The sequence below is a fragment of the Xenopus tropicalis genome, chromosome 5 (genome assembly GCF_000004195.4).
Source record: "Xenopus tropicalis strain Nigerian chromosome 5, UCB_Xtro_10.0, whole genome shotgun sequence".
Taxonomy (NCBI): domain Eukaryota; kingdom Metazoa; phylum Chordata; class Amphibia; order Anura; family Pipidae; genus Xenopus; species Xenopus tropicalis.
The window spans coordinates 53,322,020-53,342,771 of record NC_030681.2 but is presented as its reverse complement, the minus strand read 5'-3'; the positions used below and the strand labels follow the sequence as shown (position 1 = coordinate 53,342,771).

The following is a 20,752-nucleotide window of genomic DNA, read 5'->3' as shown; positions in this document are numbered from 1 at the left end:
TATGAGTTGTTAATTTAGATGCAATTACAATCATGTGTAAATCCAAAACAGACACTTTTGTTTTTTGTTTAACTGACTTTAACAAGTTGAATATCTCTTTATATATTTGAAGTCAACAACTATTTATTGCCCTAGACATTTGTAAAGCTATTGAAGTTGTGCCCTTGTTACCAACATGCCTTGATCAAAGTTTGGACACCCTTGGGGAGCTTAACCAAAATATTCTAAAGACCCTCTCTCAACTCTATATAAACAGCTCCTCAACAGCAGTGATGTTACAAACACATCACCACCTAGCTAGGAAAAACCTGAATATTAAGATATCAACAGAACACTGGGCTTGTATTTATAACTCAATCTACAGATCATTTACAGCAGTGCTGTCCAACTTCTGTGGTACCAAGGGCCGGAATTTTTCCGGCATCCGTGGTAGAGGGCAGATAATGGAAGCTAGTTTTGACCACTCCCCTTTTTAAAACCACAGCCACTTGAAACCACACCCATGTTATCGCATGACCATAGCCATATTAATGGTGGTAATACAGCAAAAACCTGCCATACTCTGCCTTCCCTACCCTGCCTGCGTCTGCCATACTCTCCCTTCACAACCCTGCCTGTGTGTGCCATTCTCTGCCTTCCCTACCCTGCCTGTGTGTGCCATACTCTGCCTGTCCTATGCTGCCTGTGTGTATGGCACATACAGGCAGCATAGGGCAGGCAGAGTATGGCACACACAGGCAGCCTACTGTGACGCAATGCTGGCACTGCTCCTACAGTCTGCACATTAACTATATATTAAAAAACTTTTTTAATTGCAGTACCACCACAGTATATGTCCTTTTTATAGTGTGCAGGGTTTATTTGTGGGTTTCTCTCTGAGGTGTGAACAGGTGACCAATGTGGGTGATTACAGCCTGAGCCTGAGGTGTGAACACTGCAGGGGGTGAACAATGCAGGGATTAAAAGGTGTGAACAACACAGTGGATTACATTTTTAAACAATACAGGGGGGTTGCAGCCTGAATCTGAGGTGTTAACCATGCAGGGGGCCAGTACTGATACCATTTAAAGCTTACACAAAGGTAAGCCACCAAAGCAGCCAGACAGGTGGGGGGCCACACAGCGGGCTGCCAGTTGGACAGCACTGATTTACAGCATTCTAAAACTCAAGAATTCACCTACTCCTGTGAAACTGAAACAGATGTTTTTAACACCCATGACCTCTGTTGCAGTTGTCTCAAACAAAAAGGCCCATATAGCCAGCTTTGATTCCACTTTTGTGCTTTGAAAAGCTATTGAAATAATAGCTATAATTGAAAAGGTCACTTAGGAAAAAGTATTTTTTGCTTTCATTGTCATATCTGCGACTGACTAAAATAAGCTAATCTCTAGTTGCTATGGGTTACTGCCCAGGTAAATTTGCTCAATGTTGGTAAATGAGCCGCACTATGTTCACTCTAAAAATAGATTTTCCAATGTTTTTTGCTCATAGCTTGTAACTATGGATAACAAATAAATGTAAACTACATTTAACTGGAAATATGCCTAAGGTTCCTGAACAGGGCGAATTCTCAGCCTGCCAATAAACCATATTGTTGTAACTGCTTTTTTGAGTGGTTATTTTCCCAAAATTCACTCAGTGTACCTGCACCTGGGATGACACCATGGCTCAGAGTGCAGGCACCATAATAAGATTTTTGAAGTGTAGAGGCGGCTTGCCTACATTTATCCATACGCCAAGAATCAGCCCCAAGTGGCAGATGCCTTAAAGTGTTTGCAATACAGTAGTTAGGGGGGACAGAGGCTTTTCTTTCTCCAGAGCACTGGTGGAAGGAATGGAGCACCCCTTACTATTTTGTTTGCTACCGATGAAAAAATTAGCTCTGGATCTCACTTTTTTTAGTAACTAATTGCTCTGGCTTGCTATTACTGTTTTCTTTATTTGAGAAGCTGGTTTTGACAAAAACTAAAAGGTTTAGGTGTAGAGATTTCATTTTTGTCAAAGACAAAAGGGAAGTAAATTGGCCCCTTAGCATTATTAAAAATAACAAACCCCCTGTTGAAAAAAATAAAGTTCCATGGCAAGTACAGAAGCATTTGGCTTTAGCCTTGTGCATTCATATTGTTATAGAAGTTCTTGTTGCCCACTAAAATATTTATATTTTACATTTGGGGTACAATATTCCCTATATAAACACACAAAAATTCCCATTTAACCTGCTGCTTATCATATGCAAGAAAATAAACATTATTTTATCTTTACTTCTTGTTGCATGTTCATGGAGGCATGCATTTGGGATTCAGACTCCAGAAATGGCTGTTGACTGTCATCCTGTGAAGGTGTTGCAGAATTTTCTGATTCAGACATAAAGTCCTGAGTTTCCTGAGCTGTTACCTGGACAGAAATTACAGTGTAAATAATTATTATAAATCTTTTCATCACAGAAACTGTTTTAAGATACTGATAAAGAATCTGTTACGAGGAATGCTTAAGAGATGGGGTTCCTCGAGGTCTTTCTGTAATTTAAACCACCATCCTTAAGCCTAATAGAAATATTAACATATGAAAAAACTAATATATTGATATGCAACCATGGGTTTATGCTAGCTTAGTTAACATCAATTAAAATGTACTGTTTTATTATTTCAACCAGGTTATGATTTATTTTAATAAAATATAGCAGTACATTCCAGGTGTCTGTGTACCACCCTGAAGCATAATAGCTAAAAACTGGAAGAATCAAACAGCTCCAAAAAGTAATTAGCAAACTAAGTGTTTTTATTAGACTACGCTGCTAATAAAAGCATTTGCAGTTTGCTTATTACTGCTTGGATCTGTTTGATTCCTCCAGTTTTTATTTTGGCCCTGCAGAAAATAATGGCATTCTACAGAGCTTATGTTATTTTCTATTTAACATGTGCCATTTAGCCCTATTTCAACAGCAGCTTGTTTAACTACACTATATTAGTGTTTCTAAACCAAACATACAATTTTACCTGGGCAGTGCAACAGTATATATATTTAAAGGAATACTGTCATTGGAAAACATGTTTTTATTAGTTAATAGAGCTTCTCCAGCAGAATCATGCATCAAAATTCATTTTTCAAAAAGCAAAGAGCTTTATTTATATTTAATTTTGAAATTTCACATGGGACTAGCCATATTCTTCATTTCCCAGGGAGCTACAGCCAAGTCCAGCTTGGGACACCTCCAGGTATAGAGAGACAATAGGAGTAGGAGAGACAATAGGTTATCTGAAAGCCGTTCTAATGTGTAGCGCTGGCTCCTTCTGAAAGCCTACACTCCGATATTACAACTTAAAAAAATAAAATTTTAAATGGCAGAGTGAATTATTTTCTATGTAAATAATGCAATTTAGAAATAAAAAGAATACCATTAAAATCATGACAGAATCCCTTTAAATACTTTAAACCCCTTTATTGGTGTTACTGGTCCTTTAAAATTTTTAAACTATGAACTGAGGAATGTGTTTTTCTCATTTGGATATGTATTTTGTAAACTTTTTCTAAAAGTTTCATGTTAACTATACAGTGAAGCCTCGGTTTTACACGGACTGGTTTTACTTTCTCCCTTATTTTACACCGTTCTTTTTTTGTAGTCCACCAATATATAATGCGTTTCCTTTATTTTATAAAAATTTTTTTGTCATCTAAATATGTAAAATGGAGGTTCTATTGTATTTTTAATTTATAACAAAAAGCTTACAAAAACAAGTGAAAGATCTTGTAAACATTTACTAAAAGAAACCACAATAAAAAAAGTGTTCAATTTTTCTATTTAAATTAACCTTGGTTTATCTCTTACAATATACTGAACACAAAACCAATAAAATCATGTGAATCTTAAATTTACTATTAAATGTACATGTCACGCAAAGTTATTCTATTATTTTCCCTGTCATGTTTAAACTGTGCACAGAGTTAAAACACAAATCCATAGAAACTGTAAAAATCTAATTGCTCAAATTGGACAGTTATATATGGCCTGAGAATTAAATAGTTGCTACTATACTTATATGGGTGATCCTCTGTAAAAGTGGTCATATATTACCTTTGTAGAATGTTGCTGTTCCAGTAATTGCTGTCGAAGATGCTCAAGATTTTGTTGCTGCAAATGTTCCGCAAGTTGATGGAAAATTGAGTTATTCACAGATTCTGGAATCAGAGGGCTATTTTGAAATAAAGCAAAGAATAAATTAATGATTTCACTTTTTGTACCACCGTACAGAAAAACAGACTAATTGTACTTGTTTTTTGTCGTAAAAGTTCTGTGTGCAATATTTTCATTTCGGGGTCAGAGGGCTCCTGCCATTCAAACTTGTCATGGTTTACCTCTATACTTAAACATGTACAAGATAGGATGTTTTAAAACTCAAGGTTTGATGCAATTTTTAGATATTGCATAAAAACTACAAGTTTTAGAAGAAATATTTATATTTTAGCATTTTATTCATCAGAATGTATACTAAACATATTTTTTGGTCAGCTTACTGGTAGGGACTTTCATGACACACAAAAAGAAAGCAGTGTGTTTTCTTTGAAGTAGTCAATATGAAAGTTATGAGAATTTTGATTTAATTCGTGGTAACAGCATTCCACACATGTCCCCCACTCCCTGCCGTGGACCACTCCCAATTTCCCTTTCCAGAACTTAGAGCAAGGCTGCAGCAGGTGGTAATGGCAGTGGAACGACCATACAGTAATTTTTCTACCTATTCTGCCTACACCAAGTTCCTGCCCTGTAGGAATGATGTATAAAAATTTATATCAGAAATGTATATCTTACATTTGTTGGGTCTCCTTTTTTGGATCTTCTTGCTGGTTCGAGTCATCTCCAAAATCAAACCTATCCATTAATTTCTGTCAGGATATAAAATAATTAGAATGGCTATTTTAGCAAAATTTAGAAAAAATATATTTTCATATGGAATTTTTTTTTCCATAAAAATTTTTTATTGTGTAATATTGGTACCATTCATGTTCTTGGCTATGAGATTTTATACACTCAAACAACTTCATACTAACTAATCATGATCATTGTTTATATATTTATTTATAAATAACACAGTGATTAACTTTAATTTATAAGGGGTCCTACAATAATTTAACTAACAAGGGTTATGGTTATTAATTGCATTTCCCTTCTTAAATATATGTATGTAAATGTGCACAGTATACACGTGACTACATCAGATGCTGCCAATATGATTTTTTTTTTTTTTTTTGCAAACTGAATACTCATTCAGACTTTATTTGTACTTTAAATGGTACTTTACGGTGGTAGAATTTATATATAACTGCATGAAAATAATCTACATGAAATAATCAATATTCAATATAATTTAGTAAAAAAAAGTTGCAATTTTGGTATGATTTTGCTCAAGCACTGTTGCCATTTTTATTAAGGAAATAAAAATGTATTCAGTTATTTAAATCGTATGTGCGTCAAGAATTACGGAGTTTAAATAATAGCAGAAAGCTTCCAAGTTTAATTATGATTATTTTCTTTAATAATTAGAGATAAATATGCCCATTTCTTCCAAAAACTATTAACTCATATTGAACTGAAACAATTAATTACTAAAGTATTGACTATTTTAATTGAGTTAGTTGGCTCTACTATCTGCAAAAGAACAGCACTATAATAATTTTTACATTTTCTGAATAATGTATACGTTGTTTGGGTGGGTATATGTATTTTGAAGTTGTTCACCTTTAAGTTAACTTTTAGTATGTTATAAAAAGCCCTATTCCTAGTAACTTTGGAATTGATGTTCATTTTTTTTATAGTTTATGTGTTTTTTTGCCTTCTTCATCTACTTCATCTTTCCGACTTTCAAATGGAGGTAACCATATTCCAGTATCTTATACAAACAACTGCCTGGTTGCTAAGGTAAACAAGACCCAAGCAAAGAGCTGCTGAAATTCCAAACTGGAGAGCTGCTGAACAAAAAGCTAAATAACAGAAAAAACACAAAAAGTAAAAACAAACAGCAAATTGTCTCAGAATATCAATGCCTATGCCATACTAAAAGTGAACTTAAAGGTGACCTACACCTTTAACGGCTCTGTACACAAAGAAATTTATATGTTTATACTGCCAATGGCCAGTATTGCTCCCAATGGCCTGAAAACAGGTGCTTAATTTTGAACTTCTGAATTGGAGGCATGTTTTGGAGGTATAAAGACCATGGGCTGATTTACTAATCCACGAATCCGAATCCCGAATGGGAAAAAATCGGATTGGAAACAAACATTTTGCGATTTTTCGTAAATTGTCGCGACTTTTTCGTAGCCATTACGACTTGCTCGTAAATTGTCGCGACTTTTTGTAGCCATTCCAACTTGCTTGTAAATTGTTACGACTTTTTCGTATTGAGCGCTCGTAAACGGCGGGCAAACCTTTGCGACTTTGCATGATTTTGGAAGCCTCCCATAGGACTTAATGGCACTCTGCAGCTCCAACCTGGCCCAAGGAAAGTCACGATACTGAAGCTTGAATGATTCCGAAACGTTTGTACTCTACACGACGGCTACGAAAAAGTCGCTACAATTTACGAGCAAGTAGTAATGGCTACGAAAAAGTCGCGACAATTTACGAGCAAATCGTAATGGCTACGAAAAAGTTGCGACAACTTACGAGCAAGTCGTAATAGCTACGAAAAAAGTTGCAACAATTTACGAAAAAATCGCAAAATACTGATCATTACCAAAAAAAGCGCATTCGGACGCTTTTCGGACGTTCGTGGATTAATAAATGTGCCCCCAAGTGTACTGCCTCCTGTAGTCTGTCAGTCAGTATTGGGCTACCAAATAACTAAGCACAGCATTTTTTGGTCCCCCCTTGGGAAATTTTTCATGCTTGCATTGCTCCCCAACTATTTTTTTTATTTTTTATTTAAATATTGCTCATGGGTAAAAAAGGTTGGGGAACCCTGATGTACATCATTCTGTGTTATACCACACAGTAATCATACAGGTAATATAATTCTGCCATAAAGGTTTTGCTTACAAAGTATTGTAAGGGGATGCATACTGAACTCATATTACCTTGCTGAGTGAAACACTTTGTTCTAATTGGTTGAGAGGATTAGTAGAAGCAGCTGCTGCTGTAAGTTGAGCTGTAAGTGCCTGCAATTGAACTACAAGGCCAGCATCTAGTGCTTGTAGGAGAGAAGGCTGAGGCTTCTGCTGTTGGATGTGCAAAGACTGTACAAGCTGTTGAAGCTACAAAGGAAAAAGGTAAATAATTAAAAAAACGATTATATATGTATATATACACATACAAAAAATATAAATATAAATTCAAAAATAGAAAGGTTTATTACTCTACATTTCAGTCTCACACAGAAACCTTCATCAGGAGTGGAGTGTTTTAAACCTTTCTATTTTTGCATTTACATTTTGTTCACAATTCTTTAAATCCTAGGAGTGATGTCCTTGTTCCAGTATATGTATATATTTATTTAATAAAATTGTATTAAACATAATATAAAATGGGCAATCTTTCAGAATATAACATATTCCTTTTTATCAAGCTCAACAATACATATGTGAGACACAATCATTAAAAGGCAAAGGATGGAAGTGATCTGGTTGCAGATCTCTCTTGGAGAACTAACTGTAATATATTGCTATCCTATGACCACATGAAGTAAGTGATACCATGAGATCATGGTCTGAGTGCAGTCAGTTGCCCATAGACATTGCCTGATGAGTGCTAATGACTAAATAGAGTGCCCCTGTGTGTAATCTAATGTCAGTACAAATACAGCTGCTCTGTGACGGCCTCAGAGGTTGTCTAAGAGAATATTGGGAGCAACAACACCATGAAGTCCAAAGAACACACCAGACAGGTCAGGGATAAAGTTATTGAGAAATTTAAAGCAGGCTTAGGCTACAAAAAGATTTCCAAAGCCTTGAACATCCCACGGAGCACTGTTCAAGCGATCATTCAGAAATGGAAGGAGTATGGCACAACTGTAAACCTACCAAGACAAGGCCGTCCACCTAAACTCACAGGCCGAACAAGGAGAGCGCTGATCAGAAATGCAGCCAAGAGGCCCATGGTGACTCTGGACGAGCTGCAGAGATCTACAGCTCAGGTGGGGGAATCTGTCCATAGGACAACTATTAGTCGTGCACTGCACAAAGTTGGCCTTTATGGAAGAGTGGCAAGAAGAAAGCCATTGTTAACAGAAAACCATAAGAAGTCCCGTTTGCAGTTTGCCACAAGCCATGTGGGGGACACAGCAAACATGTGGAAGAAGGTGCTCTGGTCAGATGAGACCAAAATGGAACTTTTTGGCCAAAATGCAAAACGCTATGTGTGGCGGAAAACTAACACTGCACATCACTCTGAACACACCATCCCCACTGTCACATATGGGGGGGGGCAGCATCATGCTCTGGGGGGGCTTCTCTTCAGCAGGGACAGGGAAGCTGCTCAGAGTTGATGGGAAGATGGATGGAGCCAAATACAGGGCAATCTTGGAAGAAAACCTCTTGGAGTCTGCAAAAGACTTGAGACTGGGGCGGAGGTTCACCTTCCAGCAGAACAACGACCCTAAACATAAAGCCAGGACAGCAATGGAATGGTGTAAAACAAAACATATCCATGTGTTAGAATGGCCCAGTCAAAGTCCAGATCTAAATCCAATCAAGAATCTGTGGCAAGATCTGAAAACTGCTGTTCACAAACGCTGTCCATCTAATCTGACTGAGCTGGAGCTGTTTTGCAAAGAAGAATGGGCAAGGATTTCAGTCTCTAGATGTGCAAAGCTGGTAGAGACATACCCTAAAAGACTGGCAGCTGTAATTGCAGCAAAAGGTGGTTCTACAAAGTATTGACTCAGGGGGCTGAATAATTACGCACACCCCACTTTGCAGTTATTTGTAAAAAATGTTTGGAATCATGTATGATTTTCGTTCCACTTACACCACTTTGTATTGGTCTTTCACGTGGAATTCCAATAAAATTGATTCATGTTTGTGGCTGTAATGTGACAAAATGTGGAAAAGTTCAAGGGGGCCGAATACTTTTGCAAGCCACTGTACATACATATTATTACTGTTAAGGGAAATACTGGTTCAGACTGTAAAAGCGCTTGAAGTTAATAGCACTGCCCCTGTAACAAGTATAAGTGCCAGACTGTAGTGGCATGTCAGCTCATACATCAGCTGCAGTTTTACACTTTCTGGTGTTGCTTGAGCAGCCCACTGAAAAAGTTTTGGGAGGGACTTGATAAATTTGTATTGATAATTAGGGGTAGAGAAATGGTTAACCTGAGTCAGTGGCAAATATCTCCCCGCATACATGGTTTCCTCACACATTGGGGAACTATGTAAAAAAAATTGTGTATTGTTTTATTATGAGCCAACTACTCCAACAACATGTTCTGAAGAACAGAAGAACAACTACTAGCGTATTTCCTGTAGGTTAAGTTTAAAATATCTTGCTGTCTATAAACCCATTTGGATAACTGTTTTGAAAAATAATACAAAATTATGTTTTACCTGTTGCCCTTGAGGGCTTTGCAGAATCTGTGCCACAGCAGCAAGGGTATCTGTATTGTTTATCTGTGCAATCCACGGATCAGGTATTCCCTGAACAATATTTGCTGGTGTAACTGGGGTTACTGGTGTTCCTAAGCAAATATAAATTTGAAAAAAAAAAATTGCTAAGTGTTTTTTTTTTTTTTTTTTTTAGGATTCCATAGTGCAAAATGTAATAAATTATACAATACACAAAATAATTAATGCATAGATGAGATGAGATAAGATATTGAGGCACATTCACTAACAGTGGGTAAATTTGCCCTTGTACAATAATTTTTTCTTGAGGCAGCTGGCTGAACATAGTTAATCTCTGATTGGATGCTACATGTTACAGGTACAGATTTACCCTTTGTTAGTCGTATAAGAGTCCAAGGGACTATAACCAGAAAAAGAAAAGGGTGTTCTATACCTGGTCAATACTGTGAATACATGTTTCAACCCACTGTGTGCACAAATTATTGGTTTTATTTTTTATATAAATACACTATGATACTTTATGTTCTTTTTCCCCACTTGCATGTAAATTTTTCTAAATACGGTGATGCACTTAACTGCCCCTAAACCCACCCACCAGAGATTCCTGGATTTGCTTGGTTAACTCTGTTATCCCTCTTATTAAACTCACTCAGTGTCCTATGTCATTGCTGATATAAGAAACACTAATGTCTCCTCAGGCTCACCTACCCCTTGCAAAAACGAGAATGCAGGGCATTTTTGGTGCCAATGTATGGGCCCCCTGACGGGCCTCCCCAATTGATATAGCCAGGTGTAAATCAGGTAGGTTTGATTTTCCCAGGTTCGATTTTCGGACCAGGGTCCACATCAGCTCATTGATGCGATCCTTGGTCCAACAGCTCCTATGTCCGTTGTTGTCGATCAATTTAGCCCAATGTCGCCCACCTTAGGTGGGCATATTGGGAGAAGATCCGCTTGTTTGTGACTTTGCCATACGAGCGGATCTTAACATGTATGGCCATATTTAGAAGGTGTGGCTGACCTGGATGCAGCCTTCACTGTTTGCAGCACTTACAGAAACATATCACTATGAAGAATACTACAACAGGCTGAAAAAACCTCTCTAGTGCCAAGATTATTTTGCTTTACAATTATCTACGAGCAGATGCTTATCTTTCTGAATTGTGGTAAATGTTTGCCCGTTACTTCACTGAATAGTTCCCTTACACTCTCTCCTTATCCGTTTTGCAGTTTCTGTGGTTATAAGTTGATTTCTCTCTGTAATTTTCTATTCCTTTCTGTGTTTACTCTCTGATTAAAATTACAGTAAAAACTAGCTACTTTCCTCAGGAAGCCACTCATTCTTCCTCTCAGACACTCTTGTGCCTTTCTTTAACTTTTGGTGCACTAATGATTGCGCACTGCAATGCCTATTTTGTCTCCCCAGATCAGATTGGTAATAGTGTGTTAGATTCTTTCCAAAATGCCCATCCTCACCCCACTCTGATGCTGCACCAGGACAGGTGTAATAAGTTGCTAGAGACAGCAGGGAGTGAGAATAGCATTGTGCACAAAAAGAAGGAAAGTCACAATCGCTGGGGTGGGGGGGTCCCAAAAGCATGGGCGCGCATGCGCAGTAAAGGTGGACTTTAACATAAAAGCTGGCCTTTTCACTCAACTGTGCATGTGTTGGCCCCAGGGTAGCCAAGAAAGAAGAAGCAGGAAGAAGAGGATCACTCTTGGTGGTGCCTACTAGAAGAACCCCAGGAAGCTTTCTGCTAACAGAAGCACCAGGCCTGAGGTGGCAAACCCTAGTGATTGTAACTTTTCTTCTCCTTTAAAAGCTTATGACCCATCACATAACATAACATTCACTTTAAGAGGGATGACAGCCAGGGCACTTTCACCTTTAGAAAAAGACTTGAGTATAAGCCGATCCGATTATAAGCCGAGGTACCTAATTTTACCTAAGAAACCTGGAAAACTTATTGACTCGAGTATAAGCCTAGAGTGGGAAATGCAGCAGCTACTGCAAAGTTTCATCAAAATAAATACCAATAAAATTATATTAAATGAGGCATCAGTGGGGTATATGTTTTTAAATATTTATTTCAAATAAAAACTGTAAACTAGCTCTGTAAGTGGAGGGTCAACAAAAACAATAGTTTTATCAACAATGATACCTTAAGAGTACTCAGCAACTAAGCTAAAACACTAAGGGGCTGATTTACTAAGACACGAATTCGAATTGGAAAATGAACATTTTGCGACTTTTTAGTATTTTTTGCGTTTTTTTTCGTCGCCGTTACGACTTTTCGTAAATTGTCACAACTTTTTCGTAACCATTACGACTTGCGCGAAAAGTCGCGACTTTTTCGTAGCCGTTACGATATGCTCGTATCTTGTCGCGACTTTTTCGTATTGAGCGCTCGTAAACGGCGGGCAAAACTTTCAGACTTAGCATGATTTTGGAAGCCTCCCATAGGACTCAATGGCACTCTGCAGCTCCAACCTGGCCCAAGAAAAGTCACCATGCTGAAGCTTGAATGAATCCGAATCTTTCGTACTCGGCGCAAGTCGTATCGCTACAAAAAAATCGCGACATTTTGCGAAACAGTCGCAACGGCTACGAAAAAGTCGCGACAATTTTCCGAAAAATCGCAAAATACCGATAATTACGAAAAAAACGCATTCAGACGCATTAGGCCAGTTCGTGCATTAGTATATGTGCCCCTATGAGTTAAAATCCTTCAAAACTATATATAACATTCACTTTAAGAGGGATGACAGCCAGGGCAATTTCACCTTTAGAAAAAGACTCGAGTATAAGCCGATCCGATTATAAGCCGAGGTACCTAATTTTACCTAAGAAACCTGGAAAACTTATTGACTCGAGTATAAGCCTGGGGTGGGAAATGCAGCAGCTACTGCTAAGTTTCATCAAAATAAATACCAATAAAATTATATTAAATGAGGCATCAGTGGGGTATATGTTTTTAAATATTTATTTCAAATAAAAACTGTAAACTAACTCGGTAAGTGGAGGGTCAACAAAAACAATAGTTTTATCAACAATGATACCTTAACAGTACTCAGCAACCAAGCTAAAACACAAAGAGTTAAAATCCTTCAAAACTATATATAGTTTATATAGAATATAAAGTGAAATTTCTAGTGCAGAATGGGACAGGTGAGGATGGTAGATGAAGATAAATTTGGGAGCGGGCCAGGGCACTGGAGGGTCTGGTTGCTGGTGGCCTAATTTGCACACAAAGGACAGAGGGTGCGAGTTTGGAGGGACCCATGGCACCTGACTCGAGTATAAGCCGAGCGTGACTTTTTGAGCACATTTTGGGTGCTAAAAACTAGGCTTATACTAGAGTATATAAATCAAGCATAAAAATGAATGTTTACATAAGGTTAGAATCAAACATAAAAAGGCAATGACTGGAAGGAAAAATATATTGCACAATCCAGTCTATAACGCTGCTATATATCATGGTGGTCCATGGAATATTGAGATCGAATATGTGACTTGAGTCACACCTAGAGAGCTACCAACATAAGCCAGTCATAAAAAAAAAGTGTCAGATATAAAACCATTAAAACAGGTACCAATTGTGTTGGGTATCCAATGAAAATACCTGGAGTGTTGCTCACTGCAGCAGTAGTACTGGGTAACACCGGAGTGACAACTGGAGGAGGGATACCAGCAGCCATATCAAGAAGTGGCTGAATAATTTCACTCTTAAACACATTATTCTTCTGCCAGAGATTCAGAACTCTTACAATTTTGCTCTGAATAAAAGAAGGAAGAAAATACACATTATTAAACCCTGGTCCAGAGTGTAAAAGAAAACAATGTATAATACCAACAGGTCCTATAATAAGCATTTTGCAGTATGAACAACTATACAGACATACAACCTCATCTTTTATCCATCCAAAGTATTTGCAATTTTGGATTAATACTGTGCAAGCAAACTAAAAATGGCCATTTGACCTTATGGACAGTGGGCTATATCGGCCATCAAAGGCAGTGAACTGGTATATTCACATGTTAATCATCAAATGAATTATCACATGCACAGTAATATATTTATTAAGATTGGGAACCCCTCTTAATTCTTTGCATGGACAGCCTGCTTCATATCATCCCATAGATTTTCGATGATATTCAAGTTGGGGGACTGTGAGGGCCACATAAGTTTTCCAACCCATGATTTACATTTTTGCTGGCAGGAAAATATTTTAAGAAGACAATTTGCCTGCAGTAGGAAAGATTTATAAGGAGCAACCAATCTTGTGCACCAGAAGCCTATTGTATGTATGTATGTATATCTTTATTTATAAAGCGCTACTTATGTACGCAGCGCTGTACAGTAGAAATATTGCAAGTGCTTGTTATTAGCTGATAGGCGAGGACTACCTAAATAGTGAGGAAATTTAACAACAGGCAAGAAAAAATAAAAAATGTAAATTAATATATAAAGGGGTTTTCATGCAATTAAACAGAATGTACTGTTATCCTGTATTGCAATTTTGCATTTGTTTCAGAAGTCATATTATAACAGAGATTCCAATATGGAATATATGGAATATATAAAATATGGCATTTCTATCCATATCCATTTTAAGGGTTTAGTTTTATACAACCCTCTACATAGTGAGATGGATGTTCTGTGCACTGGTGATCAAATTATAAATATGAAGTAGCTTTCATTAAATTTGTTTAGTTCAAGAAATATCACAAACCATAGATTTTTCATGATTTAAACAATAGGCAAAATTATGTTCAGTAAAAGCCCTATTTATTGAAATCATGATAAACAAGGGGTATACTAACTCTTTAAGGTAAATAAAATGTTTTCAATTTATAATAATACCCTGTAAGAATAATAAAATAAAGCAAAAGAAAAAAAACAATGAGGTACAGGTCATTAGAGGGAAAAAATAAGTGGAAAGAAGTGGTGCGCCGTATATATAGTAATGGGGATAAGAAGGAGGCTTTGATGGATAAGTCTTTTATTTCAAATCCCCTAAAATTACTTTAAACAACCCCCAGAATACTATACATGTCTCCCTGCCTGCAGATTTTCTTTCTTTATTACAAGCAGCTGAAATGAGGCTTTTTACTGACTTCCTTGTCTAGTGTGAAGCTCTGCCCCCATTTGCTTTCTGAGCACTCCTCTCTCCCACTATGAAGACCTCAAGAAGATGCCTACTGGGCATGCTCACTGCCTCTACTCCAATTAAAATCAATTAGGCATGCACAGTAGGCACTACTTTGAGGTCATCATAGTTGAAGAGAAAATGAGTACTCTGAAAGCAAAAGGAGCTTCACACTAGACAAGGAAGTAACAAAAAGATCTGTAGTTGAACTGGCTGTAATAGAGAAACAAAATAAATCTGAATGCAGGGAGAAAGGTATGTTATACTGGTAACTGTATACAGTAATTTTAGAAAATTATGGTTTACTTATTCTTTAAAGAGGGGTGTAGAACAGATAATTGCAATAGAATGCATAGTAATTATGAATATTTTGTCTCTCGGACAATTAATAACTCTAAAGAAAAAAAGAAGAAAGAGAAAGATCACAAGGAAAGAGAGCATACAATGAAACATAAGTTGGAGATAAAAAGTGTCTATGGAATTAAGCTAATGAGGAAAAAAGAATGGCAAGTAAAAGCAACAGAAAAAAGAAAGGGGATCATACCGTGAAAAAACATTAAGGGTAATACCACATGGGGCCATTCCCATTAGTTTGCAACCCATGTGATTTCAAGATCAGCAGGTCATTTAACCCAACAAAAGCATATGTTAAAACAAAGATGGTTGATATAAATTAAAATAAATAATACAATGTGCATCATATTGATGAAATATACCTTGTCATCTGCAGGACAACGGTACAGATTCTGGAAAGTATTAATTATGTTATTGCTAAACCGGGGTGCAAAAAGATCCTTATCTTGACCAAACTGATGTCTGGATTGACGGACAATTGAATCAATGACATATAGTCCAGGAACCTTATATTCTGGCTTGCACTAAAATGGCAGGAAAAAAGAAAAGATAAGATAAAATAAAAATATTAAACCGTACACACTCTTTTTTTATGTATGGCCCTGTAATCAAGCTACTGCTACTAAATTATTTCAAATACATATCATTCACAGCAATGTAAATTGTTAGCCATACAAAGCAAAATTTGGTCATGCATTTTGGACAATTTTAGCTTTACTACCCGAAAAGCTGAGCATGTATGGTCAGTCAAGGGGGCCATTCAGACCAATTCTACCAGCATAACATATCAGGACATTATCAATTCTAATCTGTCACCCAAAAGGAAGTGAAGAGAAGCAGCAGCTCAGTGGCTTTTCTTCACTCACATCTCAGTATGAGTATTTTGATATAGACAAAAAGATGATAATATAGATATCAAGAAATACATTACTGCAGTGATCACCAGCCGGTGGCTCGCAAGCAACATGCAGCCACTTGAATGTTGTTCCCAGTGACCTCAAAGCAGGTGCTCATTTCTAAATTCCTAGCTTGGGGTTTTGGATAACCCCATAAAAACCCGGTGCAATGCCAAACAGAGCCTTTTGCAGGTTGCCAGTCCACACAGGGGCTACCAAATAGGCAATCATATCTTTTATTTGCCACCTTCACCCCCATCAAGACACTTTTTCCAATGTGACTAACACGTATAAAAGGTTTGGGCTGACTCATCCCCTGTCCTTTGCATTCAGTTGGTGCAAACTTTATCGTGCGGCAAAACAATATGTGAAGAATACTGTCTTTGATGTATTGGCGGGCACAGTCATCAGACCTCAAACCTAGCAAGCTCCTGTGTGAAAAACTTCATCATAATGACAAAGAAATATGCCCTACAAACCAGTGGCATTCTAAAGTAACTACAGAAGGAATGGGAAGAAGATTTCCCTGAATATCTTTAAAAACTGACACCTAAAATGCCAAGTCTGTGAAGCTTGAATAGCTGCAAATGTAGGGAGGATTCTTGATGAATGTAAACTTTGATGAATTCAACAGTTACATTAAATAAAGAAATGTTATCACATAGTCAGTGTATTGACTGTACATAATATAATGTTGGTGCTTTCTAAATACGTTTTAATAATAATGACAATAATCATGTTACCTTGGCGAAAAAAATAATTTCTCTCAAAATATAAACATTTCTGGACGATTCCAAACTTTTAAAACTAGCATACTAATGGAGAACTAATGGGGAAATATTGGAAGCTTACCTTCTGGATGAATTTCTCAACACTTTGAACAACATGCTTGTAAAACTAAAAAGAAAGAGATTACTTAATAAAAGTATTGAATACATATTTGCAATGAATGTACTGAATACATATTTGCAATGTTAAATTATGAAGGATATTATTTTTTTTTTTACCTTAATAGCTTTGATAGCAGCCTTAGTTATCTGGGTCATTTTGGCTTTAGAAATAGGTGGCCTGTAGTCATTCAGTGAATATAGCTGTAAAATAAAATTTTTGCAAGAGCATAATTAGATTACAGATTGTTTAACTTAAAATATGACTAAAAACATTAAAAAAAATGAAGTTCATCTTCATTTAAAAATCATCAATTTATACAAAATCATGAATAATACATTTTCTCACAGTACTTGCTCACTGCATACCATTCTCGTTGTTCACTAGACGTGTAATCAAATTCTCACTTGGTGAGCTTCTACATAAGTCAATGGGAGGAGTAAGGGTTTTTTTTTAAAAAAAAAACAAACAGTTGAATTTGTAAAAACGAATGGAAAAATGCAATTTCTTTCCGATCATGAGTAACTACAATTTGTTTCTGTTGTCGAATTTAAAAAATCTTAAGTTAAATATTTTTAAGTAGAAACAATGCAAACATGCATGTAACAATATCTGCAGATACCTCCAACCCTAAAGGTGCCCATACACTATAAGATCCGCTCGCTTGGCGGATTGCATTTGTGGTTATGGGGCAGTCTGACCGGATTTTCTAACCTGGCCGATCGAGATCTGGCCAATTTCAGGCCAGATATCGGTCGGCCAGGCCGCTCTGTTCTGCCCATACACGGGCCGATTAGCTGCCGAATCGGTCCAAGGGACCGATATCGGCAGCTATAGTCGGCCCGTGTATGGGGACCTTAAGTATAATATTGGTAATGATGTTTTAAATGTAGAAATCCTGGTGTTGACCACATGAGGCACAGAGAAACAATGCTTAAAACCTCAAATCTAGCTAGTCTATTTCTATCCACGGAAATGTAATCTTCATATAACAGAACATGTGAATTTTTTTGCTGGAGTTCTTTACAAAGATATAAAGAAATGTCACAAAAAGCCAAAAATTGCATCATATTCTTTCACATTATACAGGGTGGGCCATTTATATGGATACACCTTAATAAAATGGGAATGGTTGGTGATATTAACTTCCTGTTTGTGGCACATTAGTATATGTGAGGGGGGAAACTTTTCAACATGGGTGGTGACCATGGTGGCCATTTTGAAGTCGGCCATTTTGGATCCAACTTTTGTTTTTTCAATAGGAAGAGGGTCATGTGACACATCAAACTTATTGGGAATTTCACAAGAAAAACAATGGTGTGCTTGTTTTTAACGTAACTTTATTCTTTCATGAGTTACTGTATATACTCGAGTATAAGCCTAGTTTTTCAGCACCCAAAATGTGCTGAAAAAGTCACCCTCGGCTTATACTCGAGTCGGGTGCCATGGGTCCCTCTTGACTAGCACCCTCTCTCTTTTGTGTGCAAATTAGGCCACCTGCAACCAGACCCTCCAGTGCCCTGGCCTAGGCTCCCACTAGCAATAATTATTTCCCCTTACATCCCTCCGGGACCGGGTCTGCTGCCAGTTTGCCAATGTGCAATGAGCATGGGGTAGTACTCATATTGTTTTTGTTGACCCTCTTCTCCGCTTACAGAGCTAGTTTACTGTTTTTCTTTGAAATAAATATTGAAGAACATATACCCCACTGATGCTTCAATTAATGTCATTTTATTGGTATTTATTTTGATTATTAAAACTTAGCAGTAGCTGCTGCATTTCCTGCCCTAGGCTTATACTCGAGTCAATACGTTTTTCCAGTTTTCTTAGGTAAAATTAGGTACCTCGGCTTATATTCGGATCGGCTTATACTCGAGTATATACGGTATTTACAAGTTTCAATGTGCTGCCCATTATGTTGGATTGTCAATGCAACCCTCTTCTCCCACTCTTCACACACTGCAGCAAGTAGCAACATAGCAGCACCGCAGAGAAATGCTAGCACAGGCTTCCAGTATCCGTAGTTTCAGGTGCTGCGCATCTTGTATCTTTACAGCATAGACATTTGCCTTCAGATGACCCCAAAGATAAAAGTCTAAGGGGGTCAGATCGGGAGACCTTGGGGGCCATTCAACTGGCCCACAACGACCAATCCACTTTCCAGGAAACTGTTCATCTAGGAATGCTCAGACCTGACACCCATAATGTGGTGGTGCACCACCTTGCTGGAAAAACTCAGGGAACGTGCCAGCTTCAGTGCATAAAAAGGGAAACACATCATCATGTAGCAATTTCACATATCCAGTGGCCTTGAGGTTTCCATTGATGAAGAATGGCCCCACTATCTCTGTACCCCATATACCACACCATACCATCAATTTTTTTCTTCCAACAGTCTTGGAGGGATCTATCCAATGTGGTTAAGTGTCAGACCAATAGTGGTGGTTTTGTTTGTTAACTTCACCCTTCATCTTTGGGGTCATCTGAAGGCAATTGTCTATGCTGTGAAGATACAAGATGCGCAGCACCTGAAACTACGGATACTGGAAGCCTGTGCTAGCATTTCTCCTGTGGTGTTGCTATCAGTGTGTGAAGAGTGGGAGAAGAGGGTTGCATTGACAATCCAACACAATGGGCAGCACATTGAACACATTTTATAAGTGGTCAGAAACTTGTAAATAACTCATGAAAGAATAAAGTTATGTTAAAAACAAGCACACCATTGTTTTGTGAAATTCTCAATAAGTTTGATGTGTCACATGACCCTCTTCCTATTGAAAAAACAAAAGTTGGATCCAAAATGGCCGACTTCAAAATGGCCACCATGGTCACCACCCATGTTGAAAAGTTTCCCCCCTCACATATACTAATGTGCCACAAACAGGAAGTTAATATCACCAACCATTCCCATTTTATTAAGGTGTATCCATATAAATGGCCCACCCTGTAGTTTGTAAATCAACAGGGTTTCAGCCAAAGTAAGCAACTGGTTCAATAAATGTAGCTCTCAGCAGGAGTACAAAGTAGGGAGCACAGAATTATCAAGAATGTTACTGTACACTGTAGTCATAAGGTTTGCTTTCAGTGGAACCAGAGGCCCTAGCGCAAACCATGGAAAACAGCCCTAGAGCCATCAGAATAAGGCAAACTGTTTTCCTAGCATCTGCCAACCTTAGACTTTTCTGTCAGGCTGCCAAATGGTGGAATACCACTTATCATGCTACACCCCATACAATAGGTTTCCACTGTTCCAGAGACTTATAAAGGGGATGTATAGTATTGCACGTTATGTTAGGTTTGTTAACCTCTACTGAACCATGAGAAACAAAACTCTCTAGAAATAGTTTTTGTCCTGACTCTGCAACTAAACACAGTCTAGAACCCAGCATTGAGTTTTCCAACTAAGGATTATGTCATTTTAGCTGGCGTGCCCAGTTTCCTTTGGCCTTATAGCACGATTTTCAAGTTATTAAGTGCACCTATAAAGAATCACACAACTCTAGATCTAAATCTACAATAAGTGTAATATACCTACGTACCGAAAGGTCTTGCCCACAGTGTTACAACTTCTGATGCTCCCACATTCTGCTCACCCCCTTCCCAGAATTGTGTTAGGGTTAGTTTTTTGTGCAATTATAGTTGCAATTGTGCAGGAATTGCACTATCCTTTCCAATTGGAGAGCAGTTCCTGCACAAATAGAAGCTTTTTGATTGTGATTTGTAAGTAGAACTGGATCTGTCTTTAAAGTCATTGCAAGAGAAAAATATCAACTGTCACAAGAACTAACCCTCAGCATTAATACTGCTTTGGGTTAGGGGGGCAGAATGTGAGGGAAACAGAAGACAATATTAAGTAGAAGATGGAATAAAGGGTGCACATAATGGAAGTCATTGGGGAGGGAGATTAA

The 20,752-nt window shown here is 37.6% G+C and overlaps 1 protein-coding gene across 6 annotated transcripts in view; it reads right to left on the bottom strand.

The window, feature by feature from the left end:
- Window positions 1-20,752, bottom strand: part of scaf8 (SR-related CTD associated factor 8) — a 100,682-nt gene that overhangs the window by 53,013 nt on the left and 26,917 nt on the right. For all 6 annotated transcript variants that reach the window (XR_208642.3, XR_004222838.1, XR_004222837.1 and 3 more), the window contains 9 exons: window positions 16,964-17,047; window positions 16,809-16,853; window positions 15,423-15,584; window positions 13,179-13,332; window positions 9,538-9,668; window positions 7,072-7,248; window positions 4,808-4,881; window positions 4,073-4,190; window positions 2,263-2,394 (listed from right to left, as the gene is read on the bottom strand). Coding sequence is in view for 3 of the 6 variants with exons in the window: in XM_031903015.1 (XP_031758875.1) it covers window positions 2,263-2,394; window positions 4,073-4,190; window positions 4,808-4,881; window positions 7,072-7,248; window positions 9,538-9,668; window positions 13,179-13,332; window positions 15,423-15,584; window positions 16,809-16,853; window positions 16,964-17,047 (1,077 nt within the window). In the remaining 3 variants the exon portion in view is untranslated. The remainder of the gene's footprint in view (window positions 1-2,262; window positions 2,395-4,072; window positions 4,191-4,807; window positions 4,882-7,071; window positions 7,249-9,537; window positions 9,669-13,178; window positions 13,333-15,422; window positions 15,585-16,808; window positions 16,854-16,963; window positions 17,048-20,752) is intronic.